Here is a 17,168-nt window from a genome sequence, read left to right as displayed (position 1 = left end):
CCAAATTATACACTTTTTGCGCCAAATTTGCTTCATTTTTTTTACGCAAATTCGGCACAAACTTAACTCCATATTTATATTTTGATTTTAGACATGTCTAACATCAAAATATAGGAGTTTGGATGAACAAACCTACCTTGTGTCAATGAGATGCAAGGTAGGCGTTCCCATCCAAAACATGGTGCTATCCCCATAGCCCCATATTTATTCCCCTGGCCTAAAATGACTCACGGGTGGGAGGACGGTCTAAATAATGGTGCTAAGCTTGCTTAGCACCATTATTTAACACCTGGGTCAGACCAGGCGTTAGGGGACCTGTCATCCCATGTCCATGGTTAAACACCATGGAATGGGTCCACAGGTGCCCCCCCAGGCCCCAGGGACACCCACACCAGAGGGACACCACAGGATGGGGGACCCCATCCCAGGTAAGTAGGGTAAGTATTGGTTAGTATGTATTTATTTTTTTAAGTGCCATCGGGGGCCCTAACTTGGGGGCCCCTGAATGGGAAAGGGTGCAATGGCCATGCCCAGGGGACACTTGTCCCCGTGCTTGCCACTGGGGTGGTGGTCATGACTCCTGTCTTTCCTAAGACAGGAGTAATGTTTTTGGTGGTTATGAGGCAGGAAGGAAGGGCTAGCGTAATTTTTTGGTGCACAACCTCCTCCTTTCCGACCGCCACCCCACCTGGCTAGCGTCATTTTAGTTGATGCTAGCCCAAGCTGAGCGCCGGCTTGCACCATTCCATTAATTTGGCGCTCGGCTGGTGCTCAGGAATGGCGCAAGCCGACACTATACTTTTTGGCGCAAAACTGCATTACTGCAGTTTTGCACCAAAAAGTATACATTCGGGCCTGTTTGCCTGTGTCAACCCCTTCCCTGTCTCTGGGACAATATCTACCCCCATACCTACACTAGCAGTCACTGTGGACTGGCCAATAGTGGGGGGGGGGGGGTTCTTTGTGCAGAAAGCACCTCCTCTTTTGTGTCCTTACTGATGACAGTCCTAGCACATCCCTGCCTTCAAAAGCTCAAGGAACTTCCCATCCTTTGCAGGGTTAAGGGACTTCCCCTGGTAACCTCTCCCCTTGAAAGTGGATTGGCTTGGGGTCCCTCCCCTCTGTGCAGGTTTCTGTGGACTTTGTGAGGACTCTTTTGAATTTTTATCATCTTTCCCCTGGGAGGGAACCTGTCCTCTTTGCTTATGATCACCCCCCTGGTGTTGATTGGAAACACGGGTACTCACCCACTCATCAGCTGTCTCCCCAAGTTCCCTGGGATTGGACAAGTTGGAGCCAACTAGTAGTTTAAAAATAATTTGTGAGTTTTTCACTACCAGGACATGTAAAACACATAAGTACATATCCTGCATTTTACTTACCCTAGCACACTGCCCTATGGGTTACCTAGGGCCTACCTCAGGCATGATGTATATGTAATAAAAGGGGACTTTAAGGCCTGCCAAGTAGTTTTAGGTGCCAGGTTGAGGTGGCAGTGAAGCTGCACACACAGGCCTTGCAATGGCAGGCCTGAGACATGGCTAAGGGGCTACTTATGTGGGTGGTACAATCAATGCTACAGGCCCAATAGTTTAATTTAATTTACGGGTCCTGGGCACATGTAGTGCACTTTACTAGGACTTACAAGTAAATTAAATATGACAATTGGATATGAGCCATTGTTACCATGTTGCACATTAGCACTGGGCAGCAGTGGTAAAATGCCCAGATTCCTAAAGCCAACAAAAACGAGGTCAGAAATAGGGGAGGAAGAAGGCAAAAAGTTTAGGGTGACCCTTCAGAGAGGGCCATTTTCCAACACTGGTACAATTTATGGTTAGAGGGTAATGTGATAATAGGGACATGAGGATTTAGATAGTGCGAAATAGTGCAGGAGGATAGATAGGGTAGAGGGTGAGAACATGACAAATGATGCAGAACTAATGTTACCACTTGATGACTTGACTAATTGGAGAGGGATGTTTAACAGTAGGTGTTCAATGATTAGAGTGCTTGGCTCACCAGTTGCTGTGATCACAGTTAATTCTGTTTCTGAAGTTCCATTTAAAGTAGAGTTGAAGGCTGAGAACCAATATAGCTTTATGAAAGTCTGAGTCCGAAGGCCACTAGGCTCCCAGTTTATGAAGGGTACACAGCAAGCAAACGTGTGTGTCTCCAGTTACTGTAGAGAGCTTATTAAGCTGAGGGGAGGAGCGACAGTCTGCTATTGAACATGTGCAAGGCTCAATTCCCAAAGAAAACTTGTAAATCTACATTTGTGCACATTCTTCTTTGGATATATGGTGATTTGCACATTTTGGAAACTCATTTATATTCCCATGAGCTCTCAGAATGCTGTGCCTGCCACTGGCTTTTTAGTTTTGCTACTAGGACTGTCATTTGTCCAAGTTGTTATTTTGTCGATGTGGAGTTAGGAGAAAGCAGTATGATGTACAGATGCAAACGTTTTCTTTGTGCTGCTCTATAGGAAAAATATGTTTCCATGGAGAAATCCCTTCCTCTATAGCCTACAGCCCTTCGCTGGAGCACATCTCTGACCATTTCCAGGGTGGAAAAAGGCCAGGGAGATGTTTGTGAACATTAAAAGTTATATGTTTGGGGACAAAGCAAAGTCTAAAGTACAAACTAATAAAAGCATTTATGTCTTTTGGGTATCTTAATGTGGAAATCTGTGACAGGTAATTGAAGCGTTATTCAGTTGTTGTTATATGTTTATGGCCGCTGTGGCTTTAAAAATTAGGTCAAAAGTATTTAGGTTGCCTATTATCATGCTGTGTACATAAACATGTAGGAACAGGTATCCAGAAACCCAGTTGCTTGAAAGTGTAAAGTTCTTCCTCGTAATTGGAACATTTGGACAAGGGTACAGTTGGAAAATTCCCAGGACCAAATATCAGGGTATTCTTTCGTATATATCCGTGGACCTCGTCCCGCACAGCCTTAAATGATAATACAAGGCCTGCTAGAAATCAGAAGGTATCATACGGAGTCGTTCAATCTAACATTCTGGAGGCAATGTACGGATTCAAATAATTGGGCAGAGGGAGTGATGCATTCACTTTTAGTTTTAACCTCAACACTGAACAGTATGTGCTTTAGTTGCTGAAAGATCGAGTCCGAAGTTTGATTTCGAGTAGATGCCATCCAATGGTTTTAAGAAACGAGAATTCATGGGTTTAAGGACGAAGTTAGAATCATTATGAAGGCATAAGGGCAACAATACAGCATTGCTTGTGAAAGGGCTGTCATTTCTCATTAAGGGGCTTCCCAGGTGACTGCCAGTTAGCCAGTATACGTGCTGATAGGACTACTAAAGATATAATGAATGTCTCTATGGTCTGAACAGGGCTATCAAATCTAAGAAGAAATCCACGAAGGTGGTATACTGTCACATTGGGCAATATTCTGCATTTTCCTAAACAGAATTCGTGGTGCATTTGCCACTGAACAATAGGACATGCAAAAAAGGCACCACAACAGACAGGTAAAGACAGGTAAAGGTAGGCATGTTGTGGACAAATGTACATTTCTATTCCCACCGTCTGGGTACAAGTGGGCTGGAGGTGCATTCTCCACTGTAGAATGAAGAGGGTGTGAATTCGAAGAGGGTATTACAGGCACATGAAGAAGAGCAGAAATTTGATTAGGAAAACAGCTTTCCTGTGCTGCTACAAGAAAGCAAATCGCTACTAAAATGGGGAGTTCTTGTAGAAGTAAAATGCCTATGCTTCACGAAGGACTAACTTCATGTTTCTGGATAGATACTTAACACCACTGCACCTAAAATGCATACCAACCCTTGGTCGAGCAGGAAACTGATGATTGCTCATAGTGGATTACAGAGTGAGGGTCACATGCTTTTTTAGAAATATTCCATTTAGTGTTTTATTTAGACAGGTCATCTCCGGTGTAATCCCTCCAGCTCCACGTAGGTATGGTACTTCAGTTTCTACTGTGGAAATGTTGCGGTATATACATTATATATCCTGTGTGTGTTATAACACTGGTGTCTTTTCATGAAGACTTAAAAATCCTCAATACCAAAAGAAAGAATAACGCATGGGAATATGGCCCTCTGCACATAGTTTCCAGAAGGACCAGAGGAACTGCAGAAGCTGATGTTCACTTCTTGAGGGCTAGAATATGGACTTCTGAAACTAGGGTAGCCTTAGGGCAAAAGTATAGACCTGGTTTATATTGGGTCCTGTGTAAAAGACAGACTCATGGAAAATCCAGACTAGGAGCCAGGCTGAGCAGAATCAAATACTAATTACCAAGCCTCACAGATATGGTTGATCAGTGACATTGCCATGCCATTGTGCCTGCCTATGTCTCAATGGTCTGATCCTCAACACTAATCTACTGAAGAATGCTTGTAAGCACTGGGCCAATTCCCAAGGGTGTGATGAGTAGCAGGAACTTCCTTGTACCTCTGTATCTCAGTACATCCCCACAGGCTTTCTGGGCTACCTGTCTCAGTCACTCCATGGCCCAAGATGAACACAAGATTTCCCTCTTCCGTCTGATAGTCATTCCAATGTAGAATACGGGGTGAGATGAAATAGTTGTCCTTCTGACTCCAGCCCTAGTAAAAAAAAAATGCCAGCCATTCACAAAAGTGGCTTTAGCAACATAGTTTTAAGAGTAGGTAAATTGAAAACTGTTTCCCTGTGAAGTGAGGTAAAATCAAAGCGTTGGTGAAGCCAAGCGTTTCTGCCTCACGAAAGTAAGGACTCTACCCCTGCAGCCTGCGTAAGTAGACTGTTTTCTAGCTGAAGAATATCCCACCACTGAAGGGCAGGTCATCCAGCAGAGAGGTATGGAGTGCCCTGGGGGGAGGGGACAGGTCGTGGTATTAAGGCTGGGCAGGTTGCTGGGAACTGCACTTGGGGCCAGGGTTCAACAAAGAGATCTTTCCCTTTATAAAAAGCTAGTTTTGCAGTAAACAGTGTAAGGGGTGGGTTGGAGGTGGGGGAGGGCACATGCATGAGAGGGGTCTCAGATACAGAATGGCTATTAGACCGCACTAGAACACACATTGCCTTCCACAGCCTCTCATGAAGCTCAGATTTTTTTAAATAAAAATGTTGATTTGTATGTTGCCACAATTTTTCACAATTCATGATAACTTTTTAAATTTCTTTCACCAGTCTCATATTTTGTTATATATTTTAATCAATTTTTCTACCGGGTCACAATTCCATTTCCATCTCTCATCGTTCACACCTCATTGCTAAACCTATCAATATGCACAGTAATGAGAAAATAAGCGTTTTTACATATAAATTATAACACCTCTATGACTGGTCGGAATGCTAGAGTAAAAATAAAACAAAAGTACCTCTGCAAGCCCGCAGCCAGTAGGACACTGACCACAGACAGGATGCTGTGATAGGTTCATGCTCCTATGGCAAGGATAGAGGTTTGAGAAGAATGTAGGAGGACATGAGCGGCCAGCAAGAAGTAGGAAGTGACCAATAAGAAGAAAGGAAACAAGAGTGACGTGCAAGCCAACCAATGGTACGTACTGGTGAGGAATGGGGGGCTCTAACCCAGTTTTTTGTTGTTCTGAAATATTTTATTTCTTTTAAGAGGAAAAACATCATGTGATCAGTTATCACTACGATACAGAAAATGATAAGCAACAGCAACAATGGTAACAGGCATGTGACATACGAGTTAGACAGGATAGGATAGTTTGTATATACATTGCTACTGCCCGAGGTGTGCTGTGCTGCTGAGAAAGATAAACTGGCAGTAGCAAATAACGATCACAATTATGAGACAAGACATTGAAGATTTATAAGCCCCACATAATTAAGTCTATAGAAAACATCAAGCAGATTAGGTTGGTGACCCTTATCAGGAATATTCTTCCAGTGTGTTAAGTACTTGGAAAATATGAGCTTTTCTGAGGTGTATATTGCTATGTCGTGTCGCTTTGATCGTCAGTATGAGTCAAGAGTGAAAACAGGAACTGGGGGTAGGGAAAAATAAGGGATATATTTTGCACTGCAAAGATTTATGGGTTTAATTCCATGTATTTGTCTAGGGGCAGAATGATTTCAATGTTGTGAACTATGTGCCCCTTGGAGGTATGGGAACCATGCCTACCATATATGATGTGATAGACGGTGGAATGACTTCTATTCAGAAACACTGACCTTTACTGCAATGGTCAAGAGAAGATGTAACAGAGCCATATCACTATGCCCAAGATTCAAGTTGGACTCTGTGGCCTAGGGTCCTAAAGTTACCATATGAAAGGTGAGGGTTATGGGTGTGTTGAATAGAAAAGACTACTGCTTTTGTATTGGTAACCAGCATGGGATAAGAAACTGACATTCAAAGAATGTGTTGGAATGAGCCAGATTCTTGGTTGCAATTCCAGCATTTGTCATCTATTCGCAGGATTACTTTATGTAATCTGGATGTAAAGATTTTGGACTGGATAAGGGGGGAAGCAATCTTGTTGCACAGAGAAAATTTGCCAATTTTTTGCCAGCCATCAACAGTAATGTTGTCAAAAACCTCTGTGTCAAAATGTTTGGTCCATTTGTCATGTATAATTGAGTGCTGTGAAGGTTGCGGGTCGGAAAAGAACTTGTAGATTTTGGAAGCAATGTGTCCAGACTGTTGCCAAAGGGTGAGTTGGGTCAATTGATTAGAAAGGTTGAGTTTGGAGAGTTTAACTTTGATCTTTAAGAAACTGTAAAAAATTAAGTTGGGTAGATTGTAGGTTTTAGCCAGAGCTGCAAAGGGTAGCAGGTCATTGTTGCTATCGCAGAGGTCCCTAATTTAAAAGATGGAAGTTGTGCCATTGATCCTGATTTTGGATCTGGGATTTATGTATAGCGCTAACACCATGTTAATAACTGAGTCACCGAGTTTATGGAACTCAAGTACAGCGTGGAGGAAGGACCAGGAGACTTTGTCAAAAGACTTTTCGGCGTCAAGTGCTATTGTGGCTATTGGTAGTGAGGAAAGGCGGACCTTCTCTGTTATGTGGCAGAATGTGCGAGTGTTGTATTTGGCAAGCCGCCCTTCGATGAATCCTGTTTGTGAGTTGTGAATCAGGTTAGGGATGTATTTTTCTAAACTGTTGGCTAGGATTGTGGCAAATATGTTTGCCTCCAAAGATGGAGCGTAAGTTCTTAGTGTCCGAATGATCTTTACCCTCTTTGGGGATGACCACAATTGTGGCCTCAGTGACCATTCCCCATACCTTACCATGTAATACAAAGTCACCCAGGGTATTTTTAAGGTATCTGCTGAGTGAAACTTTGAAAGCTTTACAGAAAAGAATGGGAAAGCCGTCAGGTCCTGGTGCTTTCCCCGATCAAATAGATATTATAGCCTTAACAATCTCCTCCATTTCTATCGGTTTGTTTAATCTAGCTCTTTCGAGAACTGAGAAAATCTAGACACTTAACCTTACTGCACGATGATTGCAGAGTGTAGAGCCTTCTTGGCAATTCGTTAATGACCCCAAGAATGTCTTTGGTTTCACATTTTTAGGTACCACCTCTGTCCTTAATCAGACTAATTTGGTTGTTGGAGTTGTTAAACTTGAGGGTAGATACAAGCAATCTGCCGGCCTTGTTGCAAACTAGTTGTTGTCTGGATTTTTGGACATGTATGCCAAGGTAAGCCCTTTTGCTAACTATCGAGGTAAATGTGTATTTTAATGATCTAATATCATCATGTAGAGACTTATTGTTAGAGTGCCTAAACGCTTCCTCTTTGCTCTTGATTTAAGCATATAGGGATAGCAGAGTATTCTTGATTTAGCTGTTTTTGTTGGACATCTGTTTTATGATATACCGTCTTATTGCAGATTTAAACGCCTCCCACAGGATTACTGGGGATTTACCATTTAACCAAATTTTCCTATAAAAATATATCAATTTCCTTGTTTGTTTGGGAGATTAATTACGGACACTGAGACTGCAGCGTGGTCAGACACGAGGATTGGGTAGATTTTAGCATTGGAAGTGGCATTTAAAAGTGAGGCATCTACAAGGAGATAATCAGTATGAGAGAAACTAGAGTGTGGTGGGTAAAAAAGTGAAGTCGCTACCCTTAGGATTTTATAATCTCCCGACACCTAGGAGGCAGTGAGATGAGCAGAAGTTGAGCATCTGTTCATGGGCCCTACTGGTTCTGTATTTGAACGCTGAGTGTTGGTCTATGATAGGATCCATAGGGAGAATAAAATCTCCTTCTACAATAGTTTTGGAGTCTTTTGGAAAGTCTGCTAATTTTGTGTTAAGAGTGCGCCAAAAATGTGGCTTGTCTACGTTGGGGGTGTAAATGTTCATGACATACAAGTCGTGTCCTCCATTGTTTAGTCTTGTAAGTAGCCATCTGCCAGTGGTGTCATGCTCAGATGCTATTATATTTAAGCCAGATGTCTTGCAAAATAGGGTAATAACCCGATTTTTTTTTACCTCATGCTACAGAGCAGGTTACGTCTGACACCCAGCCTTTCCTCAATAACAGGGCTTCTTTGAAGCCTATCCTGGTCTTTTGTAGGCGTACTAAGTCGGCCCCAAGTTCCTTACAGTAGTCAAGTATTTTAGATCTCTTTACTGGGTGGCTCAGCACATTTTGGTATTTAAGGAGACAATGTTTTTGAGGATATTGAATATTTAGGGCCTAATTTAAGAAAGGTGGTGCTGCACTGTGTGCAGCACCACTTTTCTTGTTCCCCTTAGGGCCCCCCTAACACCACAATGTGTGCACAGTTTCTAAAATACAGCACACTATGGTGGTAATTATGGGTACTAACATAAAAAAAATTTACCGCTAGTTTGGAGCTCTGCAGGACTAGCATAATTTTTTTTGACGCTAATCCTGCAAAGCCCATTGAGGCCCGTGATAAATAATGGTTTGTCTCCCTTTAACACCTACTCTGAGCAGGCATTAAAAGTGCCAAAAACAATTATGAAAAGAAATCTCTTAGATTTGTTTGTACCATTTTTTCGCCTTCACAAATGGGGAAACACCCCCTTTGCACACATTATGACTGGGGCAGACATAATTTAGCACAAAGGGTTACAAAGTGGTGTAATGCATGCATTGATCCACTTTGTAAAATTGGTGCAGCAATTTTGGCCTTGTTGGGCCACATTAGTGTAAAAGAATGTCAGGAGGGGTCTCAACAGGCCCTTGGAGTTCATATACAGCTCATCATCGCGGCAGAAAACCCAGTAGGAAGGGTTTCTAGGAGACCACAGGGAGGAGATAATGAACAACTAGGGGTTCAAACTGGGCTCCAGAGTGTCCGAGAGACCAGTAAAAGCCCCTTCCCACCAGGGTATGTCTGTAGGAGATGAGGTGCATGGGGAGAGTTGTGGTGGAGCACAGGAGCAGCAGGTGCGTCCAGTGTGAGATGGGGTGGAGTGTGCCGGCTGAGAAAAGAGACATGCAAGGGTAGGAGGATTTATATGTGAGAATGTAAGGTGTCTTATTATGTAATATATGGTATTCAAAATTTCAACACTTCTAACTAACTGTCATGCAGATAACCAACATATAATATACTCTGTCCGGATCAAGTGAAAACAGTCTGGTCACCAGTATCTGGACATCTTTCTGGAACCTAGCAGTTTCATTCGGGTAACAGTGGATATCCTGAAAGTGAATGAGTATCACATACAATGTCCCATGATTTCACATAAACAGTGATCAGCAATGTCAAACTGCATTTAGAGAGTGAGGCCTGGTGATGGTACCCATAAGTAATCATTTGTAAGAGAAGTGTAGTGGTCAATAGATGTACTAACCTTGTGTAAAGCAGAGAACCCACCTCTGTGACTGGTGTTGCTTACCCATATGTGTGTGATTGGGAGGTGTATCCTCTGCCACACAGCGTGAAGGTAGATCTGCGTCTCTCATTGCAGTATACACCTGTTTGTTGGTATGTTTGTTGCAACTTCTATCGGAAGTCAAAATTACATTACATTATAATAATGGTAACATGGAATCCTAACTTTTAGTGATTGTAAGACATATTTTAAGATAGAGGCTTTGGAGTAAGTGTGTTGTCCACCTCTGGTGACAGAGTGTAAGATTGCTATTGATCCGGAGTGTGGTGACTTAGCTGTGGGAACAAGATACAACCTGCCAGGGCATGTGTGATAGAGAGTACATTTATATGCTACTGCGAAGATAGGACTGTCTTATTATTACATATAATATAAACATCTCTGAACAACTAAACAAGTGTTTATAACAGGTAAACATGGTACGGGCACAGTGATTAGCTATAAAAAAGATAAGTTCTCTAACCCAATCAGGGGCATTTTTATGTAGAATAGGAAGTTAGGCCTGGTAATAAAGAACAGACAGCAATTATCAGTTGAAATTTGCTTGTGAATAAAAGGATATGACTGTAGTGTTAAGTTCAACCCAAGACCATCTTAGATAATTCAGGATGTTGAAGACTTGCTGAGGTGCCAAGTTGAGAGTCCGAGTCCAAACATGCCACCGATGTGTTGTTGAGGAAGGTTGCAATGTCCCTCAATTTTTCATGAAGATTTTGATTTGGCCTCTGATGAAAATACGGAACTTTGATGAGCCCAAGAATGAAAATGGGATCTGTATGTCTGTAAGACGTTTCTGTAGGTTCAAGAAGCCGTTTTGATGAATAACAGTATCTCTAGCGTAGTCCTGAGAAATTGAAATTCTGTGATCTTGCCTCTGGATCATCCGGGCTTTTCTCAATGTGCTGAGATTTGTTACGTATGTTTATGGAGTAGAGGTTTAAAAATCAGGGGTCTTGGATTCTATGTATTTTTGGGTTTGAAAGTTGTAACCCTATGGGCTCTTTCAAGCTCAAAGTCTTTCTTGAAGGTGAGATGGAGTGTCTCTGGGATCCAGGCGATTAGGAAATCGGTCACCAAGGGGGCTGAGTTGTCAATGCCTTCTATTAGACTGAGGATGCGAATGTTGCTCCTCCTGTTGCAGTCTTCCTTTTCCCTGAGTTCTCTTTCCAGAGAGGATATGGAGCATTTAAGGTTTTGTAGATGTTTGGACTGGGCATTTATTCTAGTCTCAGCGTTGGAGATTCTTATTGTTAGGTCCCTAAGGTCTTTGCGGATTCCCGGCACTTCAACCTGAAGTAAGTCTGTATTTAGTTTTGGTGCTCTGGGCTATGTCATGTTGAGTTTCTTGAGTATTGACTTTGAGGTAGAGGAAGATTCAGGTCTGCCTTTCACTGGTGACACCGTTGATAAGTGGTAAGTGCTTAGAGCATTTCAAGTTCGCTTTAGTGTCTCTATCTTTAAAGTTACCACTACCTGTGTCTGACATATTGTGACAGGAAAACACCAGATTCCAGAAAAAGGAGTGGGACTCTAAATGTTATACTGCAGCTCATGTAAGATTGTACAGACGCAGGTATGTGCTCCTTCTCTGGCACTCTGCTTTACTGAAGAGGCTGCGTTGCAAATGGAGGGCCTAGGATAGCCAGTCAGCTGTGATCACTATGGTTGAGAACAGGTACGGGAGCCGCCTATTGAGAATCTGGGTATAACATATTGTGTGGCTATTTAGCGGGGGTACAGATGCTGACACTCACATGTTTATTTCTCTATTTTATCAATAGCACCATATTTTAGACTTTACTCTTGCAAGTCTCAACAGAGACTATGGGTTTATGAAGCTGACTGGATTCTCTTGAAGGAGCATATATCAGTAGTTAGTAGTCAGTCCTTGGTGTGCTCAAGCCCAGTTTCAATGGGTTCAAGTGTTGGACTTAAAATCGGGCAAAGCAACAGGGCTACATATCGAGTTAGATGCCGCCTGTATTGGTAGGGGATGAGAGACATTACTAACATGAGATCGGCTGGCAATAGGCCTCAACTATCCCCAGTAAAAGGCCTTGCAGAGATGGTTATATTTCCTGAGTTTGTCAAGCGTCTGCTAATGAGTTGCATGGAGCAGGCCAAATATATGTGATTAGCCTGGTATGGACACTGACTTGAGATCGCCTCAGGAGCACTGGCAGGACTGAAGTAAGACGAGTGTTAGATTTGTGTGAGTGCTGGGTGCAGGCACTCTTTCCTTAACCCACAAAGAGAGCAAGGCTGTTTGAAAAGATGTTGGGGAGCCTTGCGATCAAGTGGTAATCCCTCGTATGGTTTTGGAGCGATCTGTGGTGTGCAGGATTCACCTGTGATGGGGCGCAGGTCCAGTGTTGCCATATTGGATCTGTATTGGGGTTGATGTTGGTCAATGAAAACACAGCTTTAAAATGTGTTTCAGACACAGTAGTTAGTTCCTCATGTTCATGCAGTATTCTGCGTGTACCTTATTTTATGTTGTAGCTGGCATTCCGGCTGTCAAACACTCTGTGTCCCTCTTTGCAGACAGCGTAATTATATTGAATTGGACTTGTGTCCAGGATGAAGAGCAACCCTTAAGTGAAACAAACCACCTGATTTGGGTGAGGATTTGCATGCTTTTTATGCAAGCTAGAAATCAGCAGGGCCCTTCTCAGGTAGTGTGGGTTTCAGGTGTGATTATCTACATATGTACATGGGCCTCTTAGAGCTAATTTATTATGATCTGAACCATGCGCTGTGGATAATATTTATGGCAGATGGGTTACATCCACTCTGAGGCTGGTGGTGTAGCTACTACCTTTGATGTCACAATGTTGATCTATATGTGACCATAACAAAAACTTAATGTGTGAATTAAAGATGCACTAATGTGGAAGTGGTGCACTCAAAGTCAATTTTGAAGTGCATTCACTGTAGCGTTAGAGAAATGTATGTCATGTAACCATATTAGTTGAAATGTAGCCATTTATTATGATTTTACAACAATCCTTACGTTGCCAGAGAGTATTTACCTTTAAAAGGATAATGATTTTCATAACATATGTGTATTAATATTGTAGGCATATGTTGAAGAAATGTAGATCTTTGTCATATTTATTTACATGTATATAACAGTTTTATTTTGTTTCGCATTAACTGTAACATGAAGTTTAAATGAGAATGTAACTGACATTTATGAATGTAAAATTCGGCATGCTTAAAGTAAAATGAATAAAATGTGCAATTCTATTCCTATGTTAGTTCAATTGTGCTAGGCCTACTAGAAAATCTCCATAATGTGAGAAACTGTTTTCCATTTCTCCTAATGTGTTATTTCTTTTCAGGTGGCTTTCACATGAAATGTTAGTTTAGAAATAGATGTACTATTGTTTTTCTCGTAGAGAGCCTGAAAAAGCAACCTTGGAGAAGGTATATGGAGAGACTGAGAACGTGAAGACTGCCACTATTCATAATGTTGCAATGTCGTACAGGAGACCAAGGACAGCTACCTTTCCAGGAAGGTCTTGGGAACGCAAGAACATGTTGCAAAGTTTGCTGGGTAATGTGAGGATACTATTCCACATGATCGTATGATGCCTGGGAATTACCTTTAGACTAATCATTGTTTTAACGAGGACTTTCACGGATCAGTTTTATCCAGAAGACTGTTTCCCTTGGAGAGAAGCTGTACATACCTCTTTTCCATTGTCCTACATTTCCCAGTGCCTACTAAGAGCTACTTTGATTTTCACCCGACCCATTGGAAGACTCCTGACTGAGCTTCTGAAATGCTGACACCTTCCATTTCACATACTTTGAACTTCTCTGGTAATCTGGTAAGTTTTTTTTGCCCCAGTGTCTTTTTTTCAGGTTCTTTTTAATACTTATTTGGTTTTTTTTTACCCTTTGTCCCCATGTTTTGTAGCTTAGTTTATGTCACCTAGTGACATGGTGGCATATTTGTAACAAAGTGGCGCAGGGCAGTACAGCAAGTGATGTTGCTGTGCTGCACTGTGCCACATAGAAAGGGCAGAAATGCACCATATTTATCAAAATATTGTGTATTTATTTCCCTTCCTCTGTGCTGGCGCACAATTGGCTGCCTTATGCCGACAGAGGCACCCTTGCACCAGGGATTACTTCCTGCATAAAAACAATCCATGGAGGCGTTTTCCTCTCTCTGTGTGTGCTGTAGAATGAAGCACACATGGAAAGTGTAAAAAATTAGGAGAAATAAAAATATTTCTCCTAGTTGCACCTCCCTTGGGAGGAGTATAGTTTTGTCACATTCACAGGTTTATACGTCCTTGTAAGCCTGGGAATGCATCAAAACCCCTGGGTGTTGTGTGGGAAAACCCGCTGCAATGACCATAGAAAGCCCCCCTGGTGCAGAGTAAGGAGCTGCCTTGCCTTATTCCCAATCTACAAGGCTATGAAAAGCCATTCAAAGTGGCTTTGCATGGCTTGGTAGATAGGGGTCTTTATTCTGCGCTGCCAGAGGGTAAAAAAAAAAAGGATGCACTGGTGTTGCATGAGGCTTTTAAAATATGCCCCATGGTGTTTAGGGAGGTTTCCCTTTGCCCTAGATAGTTTAGCTAGATGCCTTTTATTTTCACTAATGTGTAAAAGAGCTTAGTTTTGTCTTATGCTACTCCGCGTTAGCTTTTTTTAGACGTTTTGTTCACCCTATAGTGATACTGTATCTTTTCAACTTTTCATCTTTGAGAAATGTTTACATTAACCTGAGTATTAATTTGGAACAAAACCCTTTAACTTGATTTCTGATTACCCTTTAACTTGATTTCCGATTTGGGTGTGTAGTCAAATGCATTACACTGTATATTAAATGCTGATTGATGGCCTGTATTACTAGATCCTCAACCTGACTAGAATGAAAAGATTTATCAACTTTTTATGGAGCATAGGGAAAATGATCCACCAATGGTCTATGCAACTTGTAAGAATAATTATTTAAACACAATTATTTCTGGATGAAATGTGTTGTGTTAATGTATAATATCATTTCTGAGCTATTTTTCTGTATTAGTCAGTAGCTTTCATAAACCAAAATATTTATTGGAAATGTAATACTGCTTTTGACAACTCATAATGACAAAGAAAGACAATTAATGGATTGTCCATACAATACCGTGCAGTAGTAATTATTCCAGTTCGGGTGTACAAGAAGATCAAATTATTTAATTTATCTTACCTGCTGAGAAAGGCATAAATGCTTCTTTCTTCAAAAACTTTCCTTCTGAGTCTAGAAAATGCTGTGGGTAAAACTCGTTTGGTTTTTCAAAATGAGCCTCGTCTTGTAGGACAGATGACAATAGAACGGTGATTGCAGTTCCCTGTGGAAGAAGAAAAAATTTATATTTAGTTATCATGAAAGGTGTATGGAGAAAGGTAACTGTGGATTAAACATCTTCAAGGTACTCGAATGTGGAGAGCGTGCAGTAGAAAACTGCAGTGATACATTGCAACACGATGTTTGAGGGGCTTGAGGAGTGTACTACAATTCCTAAACATATTCTAGAGTGCATTAGATCTTTCTTCTACAGCCTCAGCCAGCAAGTTCGAATATGGTCAGTTGATTGTCTTCTCAGTTAGTATGCTGTGAAGTACCGCAAGGTTCTGCGGGGTTCATTATTCAGTAAGCTCTTCAACATGTATGTGCGTTTCATGGCTCAGCTAATAGATCAGCATAAGGTGACAATACTCAAATCTATTTCCTGCTAATAACAAGCCTACAGACGTTTTAGCTGGACCACACATTCAACTGTAGGAATGAGGGCATCCTTTGTCTGAAAAAAAACAAGACACGCATTGGTGTTCTCTGGAACATGAAGTAAGGCTCTTACTTTGATTGGCCTCCAAACATAGATGCTTTACCTCCCACTGCTTTGAAAGTCAGGAACCTATGAGTCACTTGTGATGCAGAGCTTCCCTGTGAGTCCCCCGATAATGCATTGGTTAAAGCAATACATCTGCAACTGTCCCTTCTACAAAACATCCCTGTGCTCCAACAAGACCACCGGGTGTAGTTGACAAGAGCCTTTGTGATGGCAAGGGAAGACTACTGCACTATGGTATATATTGGACTCCCACAAATCTAGACTCCAGGATCAAGATTTAATGATTTTGCATGGTCCTGAAGGATTAATGAGACTATGCTCAGCACTGCATATCTCATTACCCAAAGCACATTCATCTGGATCAGACATAGGGGGTCATTTTGACCTCGGCAGTAAAAGGCCCTTACCGCCGGTCAGAAGTCCGCCATACTACCGCCGCGGTAGACCGCCACGGTCATTCTGACCACCAACTGTGAAACCGCCAAAAATCCGACATCCAAGGAAGGCCGCCACATCAGCGGGCCGCGGAAAACTGGAGATGACCAAACCTCCACCGTCACGCCAACACAAACACGCCCATGCCATTCTGACCCACGAATCCACGCGGCGGTCTTTCAACCGCGGTATTCCATTGGCGGTACACACCGCCGCGGTCAAAATACACACCCAGCTCCAAAACACTGCCACATTGGACATTTTTAAATACGCACACCTGAGACACATACAAACAACGCTCCCACACATCCAATCAACTATAAAACACACACCCACATCACCCACAAACCCCCACTAGTTGGAAATCGGAGCGAAGGCGAGAGCGAGAGAGATAGAGATAGCGAGCACAGCATTAGAAAACCCCAACACACACAGGAACACAACTTCATCACCCACACCACATCTTCGCACACATCACCACATATCACCACGCACATCACCACAAACACCACCCCACACCTCATCCACACCACCGCATGGCACCCCAAAGACACCCAAGGTTTTCGGACCAAGAACTCCGGGTCATGGTGGAGGAAATCATGAGGGTTGAGCCCCAGCTCTTCGGCACACAGGTGCAGCACACCACCATAGCAAGGAAGGCTGAGCTATGGCAAAGGATCGTAGACAGGGTAAACGCTGTGGGACAGCATCCCAGAAATCGGGAAGATATCAGAAAGCGATGGAACGACCTACGGGGGAAGGTGCGCTCGATGATCTCCAGGCACAACATCGCTGTGCAGAAGACTGGCGGCGGACCCCCACCCACCCCACCCCAATTCACAGCATGGGAGCAAGAGGTGGTAAACATCCGGCATCCTGATGGCCTCGCTGGAGTAGGCGGAGGAATGGACTCTGGTAAGTCGAATCTCAACTACTTCACCCCCCCCCAACCACCAGCATGCCAACCCCCCCCGCTCACCCCCAATATCACCCCCCAGCACATAACCTCCCTGCCAATGTCTCA

The 17,168-nt window shown here is 42.6% G+C and overlaps 1 protein-coding gene across 2 annotated transcripts in view; it reads right to left on the bottom strand.

Annotated features, from left to right (window-relative positions):
* The window catches only part of LOC138296716 (cytochrome P450 2K1-like), a 412,132-nt gene that overhangs the window by 30,347 nt on the left and 364,617 nt on the right, over positions 1–17,168 (bottom strand). For both annotated transcript variants that reach the window (XM_069236117.1, XM_069236116.1), the window contains one exon: positions 15,064–15,205. In XM_069236117.1, the coding sequence (XP_069092218.1) occupies positions 15,064–15,205 (142 nt within the window). The remainder of the gene's footprint in view (positions 1–15,063; positions 15,206–17,168) is intronic.

Source organism: Pleurodeles waltl, chromosome 5 (genome assembly GCF_031143425.1).
Source record: "Pleurodeles waltl isolate 20211129_DDA chromosome 5, aPleWal1.hap1.20221129, whole genome shotgun sequence".
Lineage (NCBI taxonomy): Eukaryota > Metazoa > Chordata > Amphibia > Caudata > Salamandridae > Pleurodeles > Pleurodeles waltl.
The sequence above is the reverse complement of the archived record's forward strand: the minus strand, read 5'-3'. Positions and strand labels throughout refer to the sequence as shown.